The 18,696-nt window shown below is 42.4% G+C and overlaps 2 protein-coding genes across 2 annotated transcripts in view; both read right to left on the bottom strand.

Moving 5' to 3' along the window:
- The window catches only part of Mcoln2 (mucolipin TRP cation channel 2), a 50,835-nt gene extending 50,233 nt beyond the window's left edge, over nt 1–602 (bottom strand). Inside the window, exon 1 of the mRNA XM_090334504.1 lies at nt 550–602. The gene's annotated coding sequence lies outside the window, so the exon portion shown is untranslated. The remainder of the gene's footprint in view (nt 1–549) is intronic.
- Nucleotides 603–9,506: 8,904 nt separating this feature from the next.
- The window catches only part of Mcoln3 (mucolipin TRP cation channel 3), a 28,578-nt gene continuing 19,388 nt past the window's right edge, over nt 9,507–18,696 (bottom strand). Inside the window, exons 9-12 of the mRNA XM_090333706.1 lie at nt 13,596–13,697; nt 13,366–13,488; nt 12,246–12,452; nt 9,507–11,245 (exon numbers count right to left, since the gene is read on the bottom strand). Coding sequence (XP_090189832.1) covers nt 11,111–11,245; nt 12,246–12,452; nt 13,366–13,488; nt 13,596–13,697 — 567 coding nt within the window. The 3' untranslated portion in view covers nt 9,507–11,110. The remainder of the gene's footprint in view (nt 11,246–12,245; nt 12,453–13,365; nt 13,489–13,595; nt 13,698–18,696) is intronic.

Below are 18,696 nucleotides of genomic sequence, written 5' to 3'. Positions count from 1 at the left end.
TATTTGTTTTGATTGGGGAAGCAAGAGCCAAGGCCAACTTGCCGCTGGCCACTTGGGCTCAGCCACGTTGCTGGGTAGTAGGAGCCTTGACCAAGGGCGACGGCCCCTTGGCCCAGGTCTGTGGCTCCACTGTAAGCCTTTTCATGAGGGCAGAGGGCTGCAGTTACCCACACCACAGCCCTCTGGCCTGGGTGGGGGCAGGATGGAAGCCTGTTTGTTCAGGGAGAGGAGGCAGTGAATGCCCATGAAAGTTCTAGAGGATTCCTCCAGAGTCCCTTATGCTGAAAAAAAAAAAAAAAATGCAGGCCAGCTTGCATTACCTAGAAGTGAATCCGAAACCCTTCTATCCGGACTTAGGGGGAAGTCCAGGCGGCCAAGCCACCACCACCGTCTTTGGAACTTTCCAGAACTCCTGAGATTGGGAAGAGCAGCTCAAAAACAAAACAAAAACTCCTTCGGTGCACGCCGGGGTCGGGATCGGTGGAATCGCAGCCCCCTACCTTGCAGCCAGCCCTTCTGGGGGGGAAGTAGGGGTCCCCTTCCTCTTACCTTCCCAGCCAGCCGCCCAGCCCGGCGCGCGCGTGCGTGTGCGGGCACCCGCCGTGAGGACAGGCCGCCGTCTGGGCCCCACGGGGCGCGCGGCACGCGGCCAGGCCTGCCACCCCGCCCCTGCGCCACCTCCGCTGCCCACACCCCGTCTTCCGCGCCCGCCCCGCCGCCCCCCTCCGCCCGGGCAGCGCGGGCGAGGAGCTTCGTAGCCAGGTGTCCCGGGCGACTTTCTCTCTCTCTCTCTCTCTCTCTCTCTCTCTCTCCCTCTCCCTCTCCCTCTCCCTCTCCCTCTCCCTCTCCCTCTCCCTCTCCCTCTCCCTCTCCCTCTCCCTCTCCCTCTCCCTCTCCCTCTCCCTCTCCCTCTCCCTCTCCCTCTCCCTCTCCCTCTCCCTCTCCCTCTCTCTCTCTCTCTCTCTCTCTCTGTCCCTGGAGGTTGGAGGCGGGGTGGGATGGATGGAGGGGGCCACGGGCTGGGGCGAGTCCCTGGGGTACTGACCTGTGGCGAGGCCCCCGGGACCCGACGGAGGTGCGGACCCACACCGGTAGGTCCAGGGCCTCCGTCCCTTGAGGCATGGTGCAGCCCCGGGGTTCCGGAGGAGGACGCGGCCGGCGCGGGGCCAGCGGCACCTGCTTCGGTCCGGGGCCCCCGGGGCGCCGTCCGGGTCCCGGTCCTGGTCCCTGTCCGGGGCGTCTGCGGGGAGGCCGGGCGGGGAAGAGGCTCTCCCAGAGGTAACCTGGCTGCGGACACCTCCACCGCGCCGCCCCCGAGGCCGAATGAGAGCCCAGCCCTACCCGCTCCTTTCCCTCCCCCTTCCAGGCGTCCCCTTCCTCTTTCTCCATCCAGTCACTCGTTCATTCATTCACTCATACGTCTGTTTCTTTTTTAGATGTATTTTTGGCAAAAATACTCCACACCAAGAAGAGAAGGGGAAGTTCGTCTACGCGCAGAACGTTGCGCACACCACGGCCGGGTGTCGTGGTTCACGCCTGTAATTCCAGCCGGTAATGGCAGGCTGTGCTTACGAACGTCTCCAGGTTGCAGGCGGTGGAGATCAGAAAGGGTCTACAAGGCCCCTAGGTTTAACAAGGACAAAGAATATTCTGCGAGTGACTGGGTTCGTGTCCATCTCCAGGTAGAAGCACTGGGACACGGTGATGGATGTAAACGCCTCAACAAATTGACCTTCTAAAGAAGTCGCTTCTGAAAGACCACGAGGCAAAAAAACTAAAAGCATCGTGTTTCAGACTCCTGCTCGTCTGTCTTCACAGATGCCTGTGCCCCGCGGGGATCCGGTCTGCACAGTGCCAGATGGCACAGGTGGGTGTTGACAGGCTCCCCCTCAGACGAAGGGAGGAAATGTTAGTTTCTTTATGGGGAGGATGTAGAGAAACGAAGGAGGCACATCACCGCATGGCCGGAAGACATATTGTAGGAAATGACATATTTCTTTTTTTCATATATTTTTATTGTAATTAATAGAAGGATGACATTATATTCCAGCTGTGGCTCAAATGGTAGAGTGCTAGCCTTGAGAAAGCCCAAGGACAATGTTCTGAGTTCAAGCCCCAGGACTAGCCAAAAATAAATAAATAAAATAATCTTTTTCATGGTGTGTGTATGTGTGTGTGTGTGTGCGTGTGTGTGTGTGCACGCGCGCGCATGCCAAGACTACCATTCAAGACAGAGTTCCATTTCTAGTTTTTTTTGGTGGTTACTTGGAAATAAAGGTCCCATTCTTGCTTGGGCTGGCTTCGGACCTTAACCATCAGACCTCAGATTCCTGAGTATCTAGGCATGAGCCAATGGCACCCAGCTCACATAGCATTTTAAAAGTATCTTCAAAGAGGGCCGGGAATTTGGCCTAGTGGTTATAGTGCTTGCCTAGCATGCACGAAGACCCGGGTTCGATTCCTTGGTAACGCATATGTAGAAAAAGCCAGAAGTGGTGCTGAGGCTCAAGTGGTAGAGCTCTAGCCTTGAGAAAGCACAAAGACAGTGCTCAGGCCCTGAGCTCAAGCCCAGGACTGGCAAAAAAAAAAAAATTATCTTCAAAGAGTTGTACAAACAAGTGCCACCTAGTACATCAGTTTGTGAGCACTTAACGTGTCAGTTTATATATACAATGTATCTTGATCAATTTTTAATTCTCACCTGTCTTTCCTAACTCCACCCATCCCCTCAATTTTTCTACTTTCATTTTCACATATGTATACTGAAAATGATGACTGGATTCATGCACCTGTCCTCTCTCCATTTGCCTTGACCTCACTCCTCACACACACATGTTCTGGCTTCCTAAGTATTGCGTTTATTAAACTAGTTGTGCAAAGGAGTTACACTACTGGAATCTACCTGCATATATCATACTTCAGTTAATATATGTGTGAGTATATATAAATATACACATGTGTATGACTCTGTATGTGTTATTATATATGCTAAAGAATTTTTTGTGCTAGTCCTGGGCTTTGAACTCAAGGCATAGGCATTGTCCCTGAACTTTTTTTCATATATTTTTTATTGTAATTAATAGAAGGGTTACATTATATTCACCAGATAGAAGGTGCATTACTTCACATACATTGATACCCTTTCTCATGTCTTGGTCCCCATGTCCCTCCCCCCACCCCGGCCCCTCATTTGTTTCCCCCCTTCCCTATCCTATTTCAAATAACCAGATAAGCATATATACAATATTTCAGATATCAAGGCAAAATACTGTAACAATATGAGATAACCAAGGGACAGCAAAAGAGATGAGAGATGCCTGTAGTCCCTGAACTTTTTTGTTAAAGCAAGCACTTGAGTCATAGTCCCCATGAATCATCTACCACTCAAAAGCGGGAAGTGGAGCTGTGACTCAGGGTGGTAGAGCGGTGGCTGCGTTTCACCCATCATGAGACATTTCTCCTTAACTTTCTAAAACGGGACATTGTTTCCTAGAGCACATTTTGGTTCAAAGTAAAAGTAAAATGAAGCAAAAAGTACAGAGAGTTCCTGTGGATCTCCTGCCTCCCACTCTGTCCACCTCACATATCAGAGTCCTCCAGATGTTGCAATCACTGACCTGCAAACCAGGAAAAGTGGCCTGGCTACAACCAGGTCTATTGGCACGTTGATCTTGGACTTTCTAGCCTCTCGAACTGTGAAAAACAAAATTCCTTGGTTTTAAACTACCAAGGCTTTGACACTATGTTATAGCAGCATGAACTTAATAGATAATTACCCTAATAATTTTGTGCTCTATATATCTTTTCCTTCCACCAATCATTGATCTTTCAATTCTATATAGTGTTTTTTTTTCCTTTTCTAGGATATCATACAGCAGGAATCATACAGTATGTGGTCTTTAAATTGGCATCTTTTACTTCATAATATCCATTAAAGCTTCTTCAATATCTTTTTATGACTTGCTAGCTCGGTTCTTTTGAGCAGTAAATAATATTCCATTGAAAAGATATAACACAGTGTATTTTTATATTCACTTCAGGAGATCTTTCAAACTTTGGCAACTATGAGTAGATCAGCTATAAACATCGGTATGCCAGGTTTGTGTGAGTGTGTGTGTGTGTGTGTGTGTGTGTGTGTGTGTGTGTGTTTCAGTTCCTTTGGGTAAATACTTAGCAGCATGATTAAGGATTGCATACAGTGAACATAGAGTTGTGTATGAAACTTTATTCCAAACTGACTATATACTGTGTATCGTTCTCATTAGGAATGCACAAGAATTTTGTTGTTTCACATCCTCAACAATATTTGGAATTTTCAGTGTTTTAGATTTTGGTCATTATAACTAGGTGTGTAGTATTCATTTTAATTTGTAATTCCCTAATAGCATATGATGCTGAGTGTCTTTCATGTGTTGATTTTCCATTTATAAATGTCCTTTAATAACATACTGTTCAGGTGTTTTGTCCATTTTAATAAGTTGTTTGAGCTTTATGAGTTCTTTAAAGATTTTGGGCGACCCAGGTATTTCTTGTGCAAACATTTTTCTTCCCAGAATGTGGTTTGTCTTCTCGTTTTTCTTATGGTGTCTTCTGCAGAGTGAGAAGTTTTTAAATATTTTTAGATTTTTGAGACAGGATCTCACTGTGTGGCCCAAGCTGACCTGGTACTCTCCAGATCCTTCTATCCCCTCCTGCACAGTGCTGGGATTACAGGCTCACACCACAATGCTCAGTTCCATTTTAATGCAGAGCAAATTATCTATTAGATCTTCCGTGAATCATGTCTTCAGTTTTATGTGTAAAAGATCATTGCTAAACCCAGGATCATTTAGGTTTCTTCTATATTATTATCCAGTGATTTTACACTTTGCATTTCCATGTATACCTATGCTCCATTTTAAGTTAACTTTTATGAAGGTGTAGAATCTCTCTAGATTCTTGTTTTGCATATGGATATTCCAGGTGGTTTTAGCATTATTTAAAAAATATTTTCTCATTGCATTGGTGCTGCTGTGGTAAATATCAGTGGCTTATATTTATGAGATCTATGTCTTAGCCCTCCATTCTCTAATATTGATCTATGCATTGATCTATACTTTTCCAGCTACCATGCTGTCTTGATTATTGAGGCTTTATTGTAAGCCTTGACATTGGCTATTAGCAGTTTTCCAACTTTCTTCTTCAATATCATGCTAGCTATTTTGAATCTTTCCCATCTCAATATATACTTTAAAATCATTTTGTTAATATCCACAAAACAATTTGCTTGGATTTTAGTTGGGATTATGTTGAATCTGTAGATCAAGTTGACAAAAATTGACATCTTGGCAATATCTAATTTTCTTATCTATGAACATGGAATATCTCTCCATGTCTTTTGTTCTTTCATAGAAGTTTTTGTATTTTTCATATAGAAATTATGAATATTTACAACTAAATATTTTATTTGGGGACATTAATATAAATGATATTGTGTTCATTTTCTATTCCCAGTTGTTCCTACTAACTTAAAGGTAAGTGACAGACTTATTTTGTTTGTTTCTTTTTTCTTTTCCTTTTCCTTTTTTTGTGCCAATCCTGAGGCTTGAACTCAGGGCCTGAGCACTGGCCTTGGGCTTTCTCAAGGCTAATGCTCTACCACTTGAGCCCCAGCACCACTTCTGGCTTTTCCTTCTATGTATGTGGTACCGAGGAATCGAACCCGAGTCTTTGTGCATGCTAGGCAAGCATGCTTTGCTAGGCCAAACTCCCAGCCTGAACAGACTTTTACTTATTGGCCATGAGATCTACAATTTTATCGTACTAGTTTATTAATTCTAAGAAACTATATTTAACAATTCTTTCAGATGTTTTACATAGGCAATAGTATTGCCTACAAAGACAATTGTATTTCTTTTTTCCCAATACCTCTTAGTTCTTTTTCTTACTCCATTACATTATCTAGGGCTTTTCCTATGATATTGAAAACAATGGTGAAGGAATGTACTTGCCTTGTCTCAGATCTTAGCAGACAAAAGCTTCAGAAGCTTCTCTCCATTAAGTATGATGAGCTACCACTTTAGTCACACCTGCAGCCCATTTTTGCTTTGATAAGGTAAGTCCTTGCTTTATACCTAGGTTAGCCTGGGCTGTGATCCTCCTTTGTGCCTTAGTGCATGTTCAGTTGCTGTAAAAGGAATAGCAACAAAACTGCACTGGGTAACTTAGGAAGTAAAGAGTGAAGTTTCTAGAGGCTGGGCAGTCCAGGAATATAGTGCTAGTATCTGCTTAGCCTCTGGTGAGATCCTAATGCTGCTTCAATCCATGGCAGAAATCAAAAATGCAAGACAGTATACACACAGGGAGGGGGTGGAGGAACTCCTGAGATAGCTCAGTTATTCTTTAAGAAAAACATCAACTTATTCATTAGGGCTCTGTCCACATGAGCCAAATACTTCTCACTAGGTCCCCACTTCCAACACCTGAAGTTTGAGGAGGTAAGTTCATATGACAGCATTCCATCTTGACTCTCCAAATTCACAGCCTTCCATGAAAACACACTTATTCTATCCCAATAATCCCCAGACTTAACTAGCTCTAAAATCCCCAAACATTATTTGATATTCAAGACACATTCCTTCTAACTCTGAATCTCTAAACAAAACAAGCTATCTACTTTTATGATGCCATAAGAACAGGCATCAGGTAATCCTTCCCACTCCAAAAGGGAGAAGCGAGTTGACAAGGTGACAACACCGAACAAGTCCAACAACCATCAGGGAAGATATTAAATTTTAAATCTCCAGAGTAACCTTCCCATCTACTTGCAGCCTTTTGGAAACTCTGGGGGAAGAGGCAGGATCCCAATACCTGAGACAGCAGCATCCCTACAGGGCTCAGCTCTGTGGCTTCTCTCTGGGCATGAAGTCACATAGCAGTGTCTGTGCTACCCAGAGACAGTGGCTGGACTGTTTCAGTGCCTGGGTAGCACTCCTAAGCCTTCAACCCCACTAGATCTGCCAGGCACTTTCTCTGATGGCTCCTTTCCTATGGCAAGTCCCTATCCAGCTCCCAGGGAGTTCAGTATATCCTGGCATCTAGGCGGAGGCCTCGATGTCTTCACCTCTGGCATCCCACATGCCTGCAGAATTATCACCACGTGGATGTGGCACCGCAAGGCATAGTTACTGTGTCTCTTGCAGCACCAATAGAAGGCACATCTGGGCCTGTTTGAGACACAGTGTGATTCTGCTCAGTTTTCCTGCTTTGTCTTCGGGAGCCACTGGTGGGGCTACTTGAGCCACAGCTGGATGTGGTTCAGCTCCACATTGTGATGCATGCGCAAGAGTTTTCAGGCATCCCAGAACAAAAGGCCCCTAAAGGGCCCCTTAGCCTAATCCCCTGAAACCATTCCCTCTCTTAGGCTTCTAGGCTTTTGATGGGATAGGCACCCTGAAGATTTCTGAAGTACCTTTGAGTCCTGGTTGAAAACCAGACTCAATGAAAATGAGGATTACCTGGTACCTGTTCTGGTGGCATTGTAAAAGTAGATAGCTTGTTTTGTTTAGAGATTCAGAGTTAGAAGGAATGTGTCTTGAATATCAAATAAGGTTTGGGGATTTTAGAACTAGTTAAGTCTGGGGATTATTGGGATAGAATAAGTGTGTTTTCATGGAAGGCTGTGAATTTGGAGAGTCAAGATGGAATGCTGTCATATGAACTTACCTCCTCAAACTTCAGGTGTTGGAAGTGGGGACCTAGTGAGAAGTATTTGGCTCATGTGGACAGAGCCCTAATGAATAAGTTGATGTTTTTCTTAAAGAATAACTGAGCTATCTCAGGAGTTCCTCTACCCCCTCCCTGTGTGTATACTGTCTTGCATTTTTGATTTCTGCCATGGATTGAAACAGCATCAGGATTTCACCAGAGGCTAAGCAGATACTAGCACTATATTCCTGGACTGCCCAGCCTCTAGAAACTTCACTCTTTACCTCATAAGTTACCCAGTGCAGTTTTGTTGCTATTCCTTTTACAGCAACTGAACATGCACTAAGGCACAAAGGAGGATCAAAGCCCAATGAAATTGCTCTGGTGAATTATTCTGGCTCTTTTGTGTTCATACTGATCTCTTTAGCAAACAGTAGTTTGGCCAATCCATATTCCTTATCAAACATGGTCAGGGATATAATTAAAATATTTCCAGATATAATGCTTTGTTTCTTTCTTAATGACAAATTTCCCTTTTAATGATATCTTTTGGTCATCCCTTTGCCACTGTATTGCCATAAGTGGTCAAAGTAACCCTGTAGAATCTTCAGCACTTTACTGCTTGTATAGTTCTTCCACCAGATATGTTAGCTCATCACTCTTAAATTCTACTGTTAACAAAGCCTTAGAATATGGATATCATGTGCTACCTTCTCTATATCTGTACAAGGATGACCTTTCCTCCAGTTCATTTCCATCTAAGAGCTCATCAGCATGGCCTTTTTTCTTCACATTTCTTTTGGTGGGGTTATGGGGCTTGAACTCAACCTGGGCACTGTACCTGAGCTCTTCAGCTCAAGGCTGCCACCCTACCCCTGGGCCTGAGTGTTGTCCCTGAGCACTTGAGCCAAGCCCCACTTCCTGTCTTCTAGAGGTTAATTGGAGATAAGAGTCTCAGGTCCTTTTGTGCCTAGCTGGCTTTGAACCTTAATCCTCAGATCTCAGCCTCCTGAGTAGCTAGGATTACAGGCGTGAGCCACCACCCCCAGCTCTGTTCACATTTTTATCAGCATGATCGTCATAACCAATTACGTAGTCTCTACGAAGTGCCAGTCTTTTCCTTAGTCTCCTGAGTCCTCACCAGAATTGCCTTACAATGTTCTATGGCACATTAGACCTACTTTATAATGTATGTCCACAAGACACCTTCCCACCTAGATCAAGCCACTGTTTTGGTTTGGGGAGAGTACCAAAATGTTAATGCTGTTCTTCCTGGAAATAATAGAGCCCTTCTCTCACAGACATGATTACTGAAAATTAAGTCTTGGAGTTTATCAGGGACTCCTGACACATAACAAATCTTGGAGCTTCAGGAAGTGGAGAGTAGAAGACACCAAGACACTGTAATTCCACAGAAGAAACATAGTAAATGCAGAGCAAAGCAAAACTCCTGCCACACACTGGCTCAGCAGTTTCACATTTCCACTGAAGCATTATAGTTAATCAAAAACAAATCTCATATTGAGTAACAAAAGGGACTTCTCAGATAATAAATGTATTTTTTAAACTTCATTTAGTATCTTAATAAATTCTAAAAATGTTTGCAATGTAAATAGTAAAAACAGCCCCCCCATACATCCTCATCTAGAAGTTTAAATTTTTCACTCTTAAAAGGCCACATGTTAATGAGCTTTGTAAAGCCTCTATCCAACACCTGCAGTCATGATGGAGACTTATGAGTAAGTAATACCATTTTTAGTGTTTTCAGACAGTCTTCATTAAGTCTTTAAAGTAAAATGAGAAATGTAAACATTGGTGTCCCCCTCAAAAAAGGTTACTTTGAGAAAATATTTATTACACAGCAATTTATCATTAAATTCATTTCTATTTGAATAAATAATATACAAAACAAACCCTGTATTAACAAAACCTAGCAATTATCCACCACTGGTCCACAAGGGATAAAGAACATGTTAAGGCACACATTTCTCAAACTATTTTTAAATCTGGAGCATAATTGTTATCCAAACCATAGTTTGCATGAATTATAGAATTACTCTATAAGCTCACAATTCCTGATTTCAGAACACTTTCTGGGAGACTGAATGTGTTCAGGAAAGCCACAGAGTATCAGAAGTTGTAACAAGGCCACTGACTACTAAGAAAACAGTCACTGTTTAATTGAATATATATTTAGTATTCAATTTTTATTTACATAGTATACCTAGTACAAAGTTGAAAGTGTATGTATTTTACTTTAAAATATCTGATTCTCTCTAAAACTAAAAGCAAAATCAAATAAAAATTGTTCTTCAGAGCCAACTGTTCGCTTGTGATGACAGTTTCTTTCTCCATTCTTTAAGAGAAGAATTTTATATGTGCTAATTAGTGGAGGGATACACAGTAACTATACCCACTCTCTCAGGGATGAAGATTGAATTATCCAAAATCTCTGTGAGACAAGAGCTTATTTTATCCACAGTTATTTTATTCACATAGTTGAGTAAAGAAGGACATAGAACATATTCAAAAGCTATAATAAGCTGGTATAGTGCGACAAACTTGTAATCACAGCTACTCAGAGTCAAAGGAAGGAAGATTGGGCTCACAGATCTGCTGGGGTGAGGGAAGAATCCTATTTGAAAAACACTTAAAGCAAAAAAAATATGTGGAGGTATTGAATTTATGTGTATTTGGTTATTTGAAATTTGATAGGGAAGGGGGGAAAACCAAGACGGGTGTGGGGTGTGGGGGGGGAGGGAAATGGGTACCAAGACATGTGAAAGGGTATCAATGTATGTGAATTAATGCACCTTCTATCTGACAAATATCATGTAACCCTTTTACTAATTACAATAAAAAAACATAATGTACTATTAAAAAAAAAAGAGCTACAGCACTTATCTATTTCAAGGCCCTGAGTTCAAGCCTCCGTATTCAAAAAGGAATTTTTTAAAGCTACAATAAACAAAATACAGTAATCCAGCAGCTTCCTTCATTAAAATAGTTTTTAAAAAGCAAGCAAACCGGGCCAGGAGTTTAGCCTAGTGGTAAGAATGCTAGGCTTAGCATGCACGAAGACCCAGGTTTGATTCCTCGGTGCCACATATATAGAAAAAAAAAGAGGTGGAAATGGTGCTGTCACTCAAGAGGTAAGGTTCTAGCCTTGAGAAAGCCCAAGGACAGTGCTCAGGCCTGGAGTTTAAGGTCCAGGACTGGCAAAAAAAAAAAAAGCAAGGAAGCAGTACAGAAATTAAATATTGTTTAAAAATATATATATAAACAGTTCTTAGTGAATTATAGCTATTCAACAGCTCAAAATAATTGCATTAAATCATCCTATGCTTGATCTCAAAATATCCACATGATTTCCCAACTTTGTTACACATTACATTTTTCTCTGGGGCACAGATAAATCTGACATCTACTTTTTACAACAGCAGAATAAAGATACTGGAGAGTCATCTTCTAATCTATATTTTCCAGAATTGGGCAGATCTTTGCACTCTGCTATAAACTTTCGAAGTTCAGTCTCTGGAAAGCCATCTTGTTGATAGTGCTAGGCAGAAGAATGGAAAGGCTCTCATTAATACCTACCTTGAAAACAGTGTTGATCTAAAAACAGATTATTTAGCAGGAGAGATCTTTCTAGAGGGATAGTTTAGTTCTCTCAGGTGTATCTGAAGTCACTCAAGCTAGAGGGGGTAAAGTGGGCCTAGGACTCCATAGTAGCCTTCCTACCCTCTCTTTTCCCACTCCACTTCAACCCACAGTGGTCATGCTGCATCTGGCTCAGCATCCTCTTTCTGGTGAGAATCGAGCCAGCTGCATCCCAAGTCTGATACCTCATTGAATGAGTATTCATAATGATCAACTGCAAACCACACCTCTACCCCTGGAGCTAATCACATAGCATCACATCTCATTATTCCCCTCAGTCACTGAAGAAAATATTCCCACGTGGATATGTCCAGGCCAGTAGTATACCTGCCTCTATAAAGTTGTTAGAAATTTAAATATATGTTGATATTTAGTCTAACCTTTCATAATTCAAGAGACTTAACAGGATTTTTAAATATGAATGGAGAGAGTGGTTTAGGTCTCTTGATTATACAAAGCACTCCACACAGATTTCTTTGCTATTCTGAAGGCTGAGGAGCTCTTGGACTATGCAATGCAAGACCTGGCAACAAGTAATAGGTTGTTACAGCATGTTCCCAATAAAGAGTTCATTTTTCTTTATGAAGTCGGAATTCTTAAAGTTCCCCCTATGAAAAAAAACGGCTTTCTGATATCAGGTATTTACTCAGTAGCTACTGACTGTTCTAATTTGTAGAAGTTTAGACATCTCACTTAAAAAATCAAAATTGCTTAAAGACAAGACTTTTGACATTTGAGAAATTTTATTTCTCCCTCATTTCTTTTCCTTAGTATCTGACCTTGAGCTCTTTATCTATTCCTCCCCCCACCCCCCACACCATCTTAAGCGTTACATTTTGTTGCTGCTATATAAGTTACAGAAAAATGCTGCTATATTTTCTGGCTCTTGGTAAACATACCTTGATTGTCTCATAGGTGTCCGTGATCAGAGCAATGAAGAGGCTTAAAATCATGTATATGAAGAGGCTGATGAATGTGTAGAGGTAAATTCTACTAAACAGCCACACCAAGTAACTCTTCTGCTGCATTTTTGCAAATGTTGTAAACATATCATCTCCATTGATCAGAGAGAAAAGGCACTCAGAGACTCTGTTCAGAGAACGGAACTAGGAAGGGTAAAGAGAAAACCTTCACTTTCTTGCATGTTCCTTTCCACTGGAACCTTTGATCATGATATCATACTTAAACTAATAAAACTCCCGAACCCCAGTTATCCTTTTCAAGAAAGCTGACATAGTCACAAGCCTTTGTTTTAGTATACCATGCACATGTCTACTGGTTTTCCCTATGATGAGTAGCTCTTTCTTGGTGTTCCTGTTAACTGAAGCAGCCTAAGTAGAAGGCAGAAGGGGTAAGTCTGCACACTTAGGACATTTCTGAGACAAATTTCTCCTTTCACTTTATCTTCTTTGAGAAAGATCTTTACAATGCTCTGCAGAGATTCCTAGGACCTAACCAGGCCTGCTCCTGTGATCCATGAGAAAGAATATTCTCTTTAAGATTATACACAATAGTGGGGTGAGGTGGCTCATGCCCGTAATACTAGCTACTCAGGAAACTGAGATCTTAGGAATAAGGTTCAAAGCCAGCCCGGGCACAAAAGGACCTAAGACTCTTATCTCCAATTAACCTCCAGAAAATGGGAAGTGGGACTTGACTCAAGGGTAAGTCGGTAGCCTTGAGCTGAAGAGCTCAGAGACAGAGCCCAGGCCAAACTCAAGCCCCATGACACACACACACACACACACAAAATTATACACAATAAAGCTAGGCATCAGTAACTTATTCCTGTAATCCTGATGCCTCATGGTAGAAGGAACTTCATTATGTGATACATTCCAAACAAGATTTCCGAAGGAAAGACAATCAATGATTCTCTCAAGACCGTCACACTAGTTTACAAATAAATGTACTGCCTTCTACAGTGTCAGGCTGAACCCCAAATAAAAGAATAAACAAATCATTGGGCCTAGTGTAAGAGCTTTATAATAACAGGAAATAACAGGTGCTTCTCAGTACCTTGTCATGGTAAGGTCCCAGTACAATCCATCCACAGAAACAGTAGCCTAAATAAATCATGGCAGCACAGCAGCAGAACCTGATGACGTTGGGCAGTGCTGCCTGAAGGGTCAGAATTAGGAGCTGTGAAAGTAAGAGAAGTTACTCAAATCCCCTGTGTTCTTCCTCCTACACAGTACAATAGCCTCGAGAGAAAGATCAGCAACACAGAGATCCATAGAATTCCTTACGTTGTACTTCTGGAAGAAACCAAGATACCGGATGACTCCAAGCCACACGAGCATGGTAGAGGTCCCAAGAAATATGCTACAGATATCATAACTTGTGAGACTCTACAACAGAATGGGGGGGAAATAGATTAAAAGGTAGAAAGATATCTTGGCAAGAAATACTTTGCATACCAATGAGATGATCATCATTTTTGTAAGAGCTAAGGATAAAGAGAAATATTCTTCCCCTGATGAAGCTTACATTCTAGCTGGGGACAGGGCACAGAAACAATAGTAAAAGATGAATAGAATTTTTGGTACATTGACAAATGGTAAATGCTGAGGAGAAAAGTCAAGGAGGAGATAAGGAATGGCTATGAATTTGTGTCATCTGAAATAGAGGGATGAAAAGAGATTGCAAAGAAGAAGCAGCATGGCGCAGTGATTTGAAAGGAATGAGGCAGGAAATAAAGCAATAATGTAGAAACTTGTAGGCACGGGGATCAAAAAATGCAAAGTCCTCAGAGGCAGGAGAGAGCCTGGCAAGAATGGTGAGTGTTGGGTGGAGATTGTGGCTTAGTATTAGTGTTTGTCTAGCATGCATGAAACCCTGGGTTCTATTCCTCAGTACCACATAAACAAAAAAAGGCCAAAAGTGTAACTATGGTTCAAGTGGTAGAGTGCTAGCTTTGAGCAAAAGAGGCTCAAGGGCAGTGCTCAGGCCCTGAGCAGGACTGTGGAGGAGGAGGAGGAAGAAGAAGAGGAGGAGGAGGAGGAGGAGGGGGAGGAGGGGGGATGGGGAGTAGGGAGGGGAGAGGGAGGAGGAGGAGGAGGAGGAAGGGGAGAGAGAGGAGGAGGAAGGAGGGAGGAGGGAGGTGAAGGGAGGAGGAAAGAAGAAAGAAGAAGAGGAGAAGGAGAAGGAGAAGGAGAGAGGAGGAAGAGGAGAAGGAGGAAGAGGAATAAGAATAAGAATAGTGCCTTGCTGGGCTCTTGGTGGCTCATATCTATAAACCTAGTTACTCAGTACCCTGAGATCTGAGGATTGCAGTCCAAAGCCAGGCTGGGGAGGAAAGTCTGTGAGATTCTTATCTCCAATAGATTACCAAAAAAGCCAGCAGTATACCTGTAGCTCAAGTGGTAGAGCACTAGCCAAGAACAAAAGAAACTCAAGGATAGTGCCCACAGCAGAGGTCAAGCCCTGGTAAGCCTGGCTGGAGTGAGCAGATAAATTCTAGGGACAAGAACAAAAGGGGTAAGAAGAATAAGACTTCATAGACACCTTAAAGTTTTGTCTTTTACTCAGAAAACATTGGGAGGTTTGAGAGTGTACCATCAATGGTTGGCTGTTGTGGCTGACAGCAGACTAGTGGAGACATGAGTATGCATTGCAATAATGTAGAGAACCTAGGTGACAGCTAGTGTTTATTTATGCCAAGTGAATAGTGAGGTGATTGTGTCATTTTTAGAGGTAATAGGAAGATTTCCTTTAAAATTAGATGTTATAGAGGTCATTAGTATAAGAGAGAAGTCTTCAATTAATCTGTGATTTTCTGATTGCGCACTCAAAGAGTTGTCTTCAACTGAAATTTGAAAGGCTCCCAACTGAGCAGATAGAGATTTAAGGAGTTGTATTTAGCTTTGTTAAATTTGAGAGAAATAGACTTACCATTCAAGATGTAGATATTCAGATATGTGGATCTGGAACTAACTTAAAGCAGAAACTATCTAAAAGCAGGAGCTAAGTAAAATCTTCCATTTTGTTTGGTCTTTGCTCTAAGCCATTCTCTCTGCAGTTACCTTGGATTACCTTGGAATCCAGAAAGGACAGAGTTGACCAAAAAATTCTTTATGTCAAAGTGCCCAAAACTACTCCTAAGGAACAATATAGCTTCCTCAGGACAGACTGCCTGCTAGGCAACAATGGCTTTGCTTAGCTTGACCAGTGATGGCTGCAGCAACAAAAGGACTAAGCCAATGATCAAGTAAACCATACTGTGACCAGAACTTTATTTTTTTTAACTATTATGTATACCCATAACCCCTTGCTACCATTCTTTGTCTATGAAATGTAAAGCTATGTCTGTCCTCTGAAGATTGGTGAAGATGGGCTGAAGTGCTATCATCTCTTGGCATGCCTATGCCATGTAATAAATCTCCTTTCTTCGCTCTCACTGTATCTCTTTATTTGGCATATAGGATTGAGTAACCAGACCTGACATTGCCTGAAATTGCTGAAATCTGGGAATGGAGTTTTAAAAAGTCCAGCTTCAATTTGGGAATCTTTGGCTAGGAATAGATTACTAAGACAATGGCAGAAAAAGAGTTGTTGTCCAAGCATTTCCCCCCTGAAGCATTATCACCTCAATGGGTTGGCAAGGTAAGACTGTGCTATCAAGGGAACATCTGAAAATCAGACAGTGACTCAAGAGAATCAGTCAGTGACTCAAGAGAATCAGTGAAGTCAGAGTCCAAGGATAAAACGAAGTTACAAAGAAAGAGTACATGACACTGGTAAGAGTTGCTGATGGTTCGAGATGGAGATAAATAATTAACTACTGGACTTAGCACCATGGAGAGACATGGCAATCAGACTGGACAGAAATGAGGAAGAATGGAAGAAGGATTATCATGAACAAAATCACTTTTGAGACATTTTGATCCTTTTTGAAAAAAGGAAGGAAAAAAAGTAAATGGGAGAATTAAGTTGTAGGGAAATAAATCAATCATTCAGAAGAGAAGAAAAGGGCCGGGAGCATAGCCTAGTGATAGAGTGTTGGCCTAGCATGCACGAAGCCCTAGGTTTGATTCCTATGTACCACATACACAGAAAAAGCCAGAAGTGGCAGAGCGCTAGCCTTGAGCAAAAAGTGCCCAAGCACAGTGTTCAGGCCCTGAGTTCAAGCCCCAGGACTGGCAAATAATATATATATATATATATATATATATATATATATATATAGAGAGAGAGAGAGAGAGAGAGAGAGAGAGAGAGAGAGAGAGAGAGAGGGGGGGGGGAAGCAACTGGAGCTATGGCTTTGAGATAACTATGTCCTTTCTTGCTCCTGGCAGGCAAGTGAAGAGGTCAGTCTTGGAGAGTAAGCTTAATTATTTAGAGTTACAGGGATAACAGACTATAAAGGTCCTGAAGTTTGTGGGCCACTTACACAAGTGAGATGGGAATTTGTGGCACTTTTTACTTGTGAGTGTGAAATGGAAAATAAGGCCATCAGTTGCAAGTGAGGATGAAAAGGAGCCTTAGCAGTTTCAAAAGAGAAGGATTTGCCATCTGAGACAGGACGAGTAAATGCTCTAGACAAATCAAGAATTGTTAGATACCATTCAGGAATATTTGTAAAATATTTGTAAAAATGTCTGTAAAAATAAAGGGTTGCTGCCAGTCTACCTTTACTCCTCCCCTTTTTTCCTATCCTTAACATTAAATAACATAGACTTCAGTCACATACGGCGGCTGTGGCCCAGTGCTGATAGAAATCCACTCTCCTTCCCAGTCACATGCGAGGCTTTGCTCCACACCCCCACTCACAGATGGTGTGACTATGCTTCCTCCTGTGGGATGTGGACGGGTTTTCTGCCATGTCTCAGCCAGAGCCACAAGCCTAGGAGTGTTTCCATCACATGATATTGTCTTTTCCCATGGGCTACTATTTCCTGGTGAGACAACTCGTGAGACATTCATGTGAGTCCTAAGTTCTGGCAAAGGAACAAACGGAGAGGAGCCTGATCCTGGATGACTGCGTGGAACTGAGCAAATGGCCTGCCCTGACTGTTACCATACATAAAAGAGCTAAGTGTCTTATCTGAACCATTGCATGTGAGGTCTCTGCCCAGGTTTACAACCAGCTCCTTGGGTGATTTCTAAAATTAATTAGACCCACAAAGCTAGGAAAATATAAGAATAGTTTAAATAATGTTCTCTTCTTATTTTGGAGGTTTGTCTTGGGGAGAGAGTATATTTCTAGGCCAGGTTAATCTTCATTTTAAAAAAGATAAACTTGGAGGGGCCAGGAATTTGGCCTAGCGGTAGAGTTTTTGCCTAGCATGCATGAAGATCTGGGTTCGATTCCTTGGTACCACATATTCAGATAAAGCTGGAAGTGGTGCTGTAGCTCAAGTGGTAGAGCTCTAGCCATGAGAAAGCCCAAGGACAGTGCTCATGCCCTGAGTTCAAGCCCTAAGACTGGCCAAAAAAAACAATATACAAAAACTAGAATTTTAAAAAAAGATAAACTTGGGCTGGGTACCAGTGGTTCATGCAAGTAATCCTAGTTATGCAGGAGACTGACATCTTAGAATCCTGGTTCAAAGCCAGCCAGGGCAAGAAAATCTATGAGAATTTTTATTTCCAGTTAAGCACACATACAAAAAAAGCTAAAAGTGGAACTGTGGCTCAAGTAGTAGAGCAAAGAAATAGTAGAGTAAAGAAGCTCAGAGACACTGCTTAGGCCCTGAGTTCAAGCCCAGAATTGGCACAGAAAGATAGAAGAGAGAGAGACAGACAGACAGACAGACAGACAGACAGACAGAGAGAGAGAGAGAGAGAGAGAGAGAGAGGGAGAGAGGAGGAGGGAAGGAGGGATGTAGGGAGGAAAAGGGAGGGAGGGAGGAGGGAGGGAGGGAGAGAGAGGAAGCGAGGGAGAGAGAGGAGGAGAGAAGAGAGAGGGAGAAAGGAGAGAGGGAGAGAGGAGAAGAGAGAGGAAGAGAAGGAAAAGACAAGAAAAATTATAAACTTGGAGCACATCCGTGGGAAAAGAATGAAGGTGGAAGGCCTCTTGCTTTGAATGGGCAGAGAACACAAATGCACATTGGTACCTTGGCCTGACTTTCCCTATCCCAGACTACTCTTTTTTTTTTTAATTTTTTTATTGTAATTAGTAAAAGGGTTACATGATATTTGCCAGATAGAAGGTGCATTAATTCACATACATTGATACCCTTTCACATGTCTTGGTACCCATTTCCCTCCCCCCCCACACCCCCCACCCGTCTTGGTTTTCCCCCCTTCCCTATCAAATTTCAAATAACCAAATACAAATAAATTCAATTTATCAGATAACAAAGTGAGATACTATACCAATATGAGATAACCAAGGGACAGCAAAGG

The sequence above is a fragment of the Megascapheus bottae genome, chromosome 6, assembly GCF_031878675.1.
Source record: "Megascapheus bottae isolate mThoBot1 chromosome 6, mThoBot2.hap1, whole genome shotgun sequence".
Classification (NCBI taxonomy): domain Eukaryota; kingdom Metazoa; phylum Chordata; class Mammalia; order Rodentia; family Geomyidae; genus Megascapheus; species Megascapheus bottae.
This window is presented reverse-complemented; position numbering and strand designations above follow the sequence as displayed.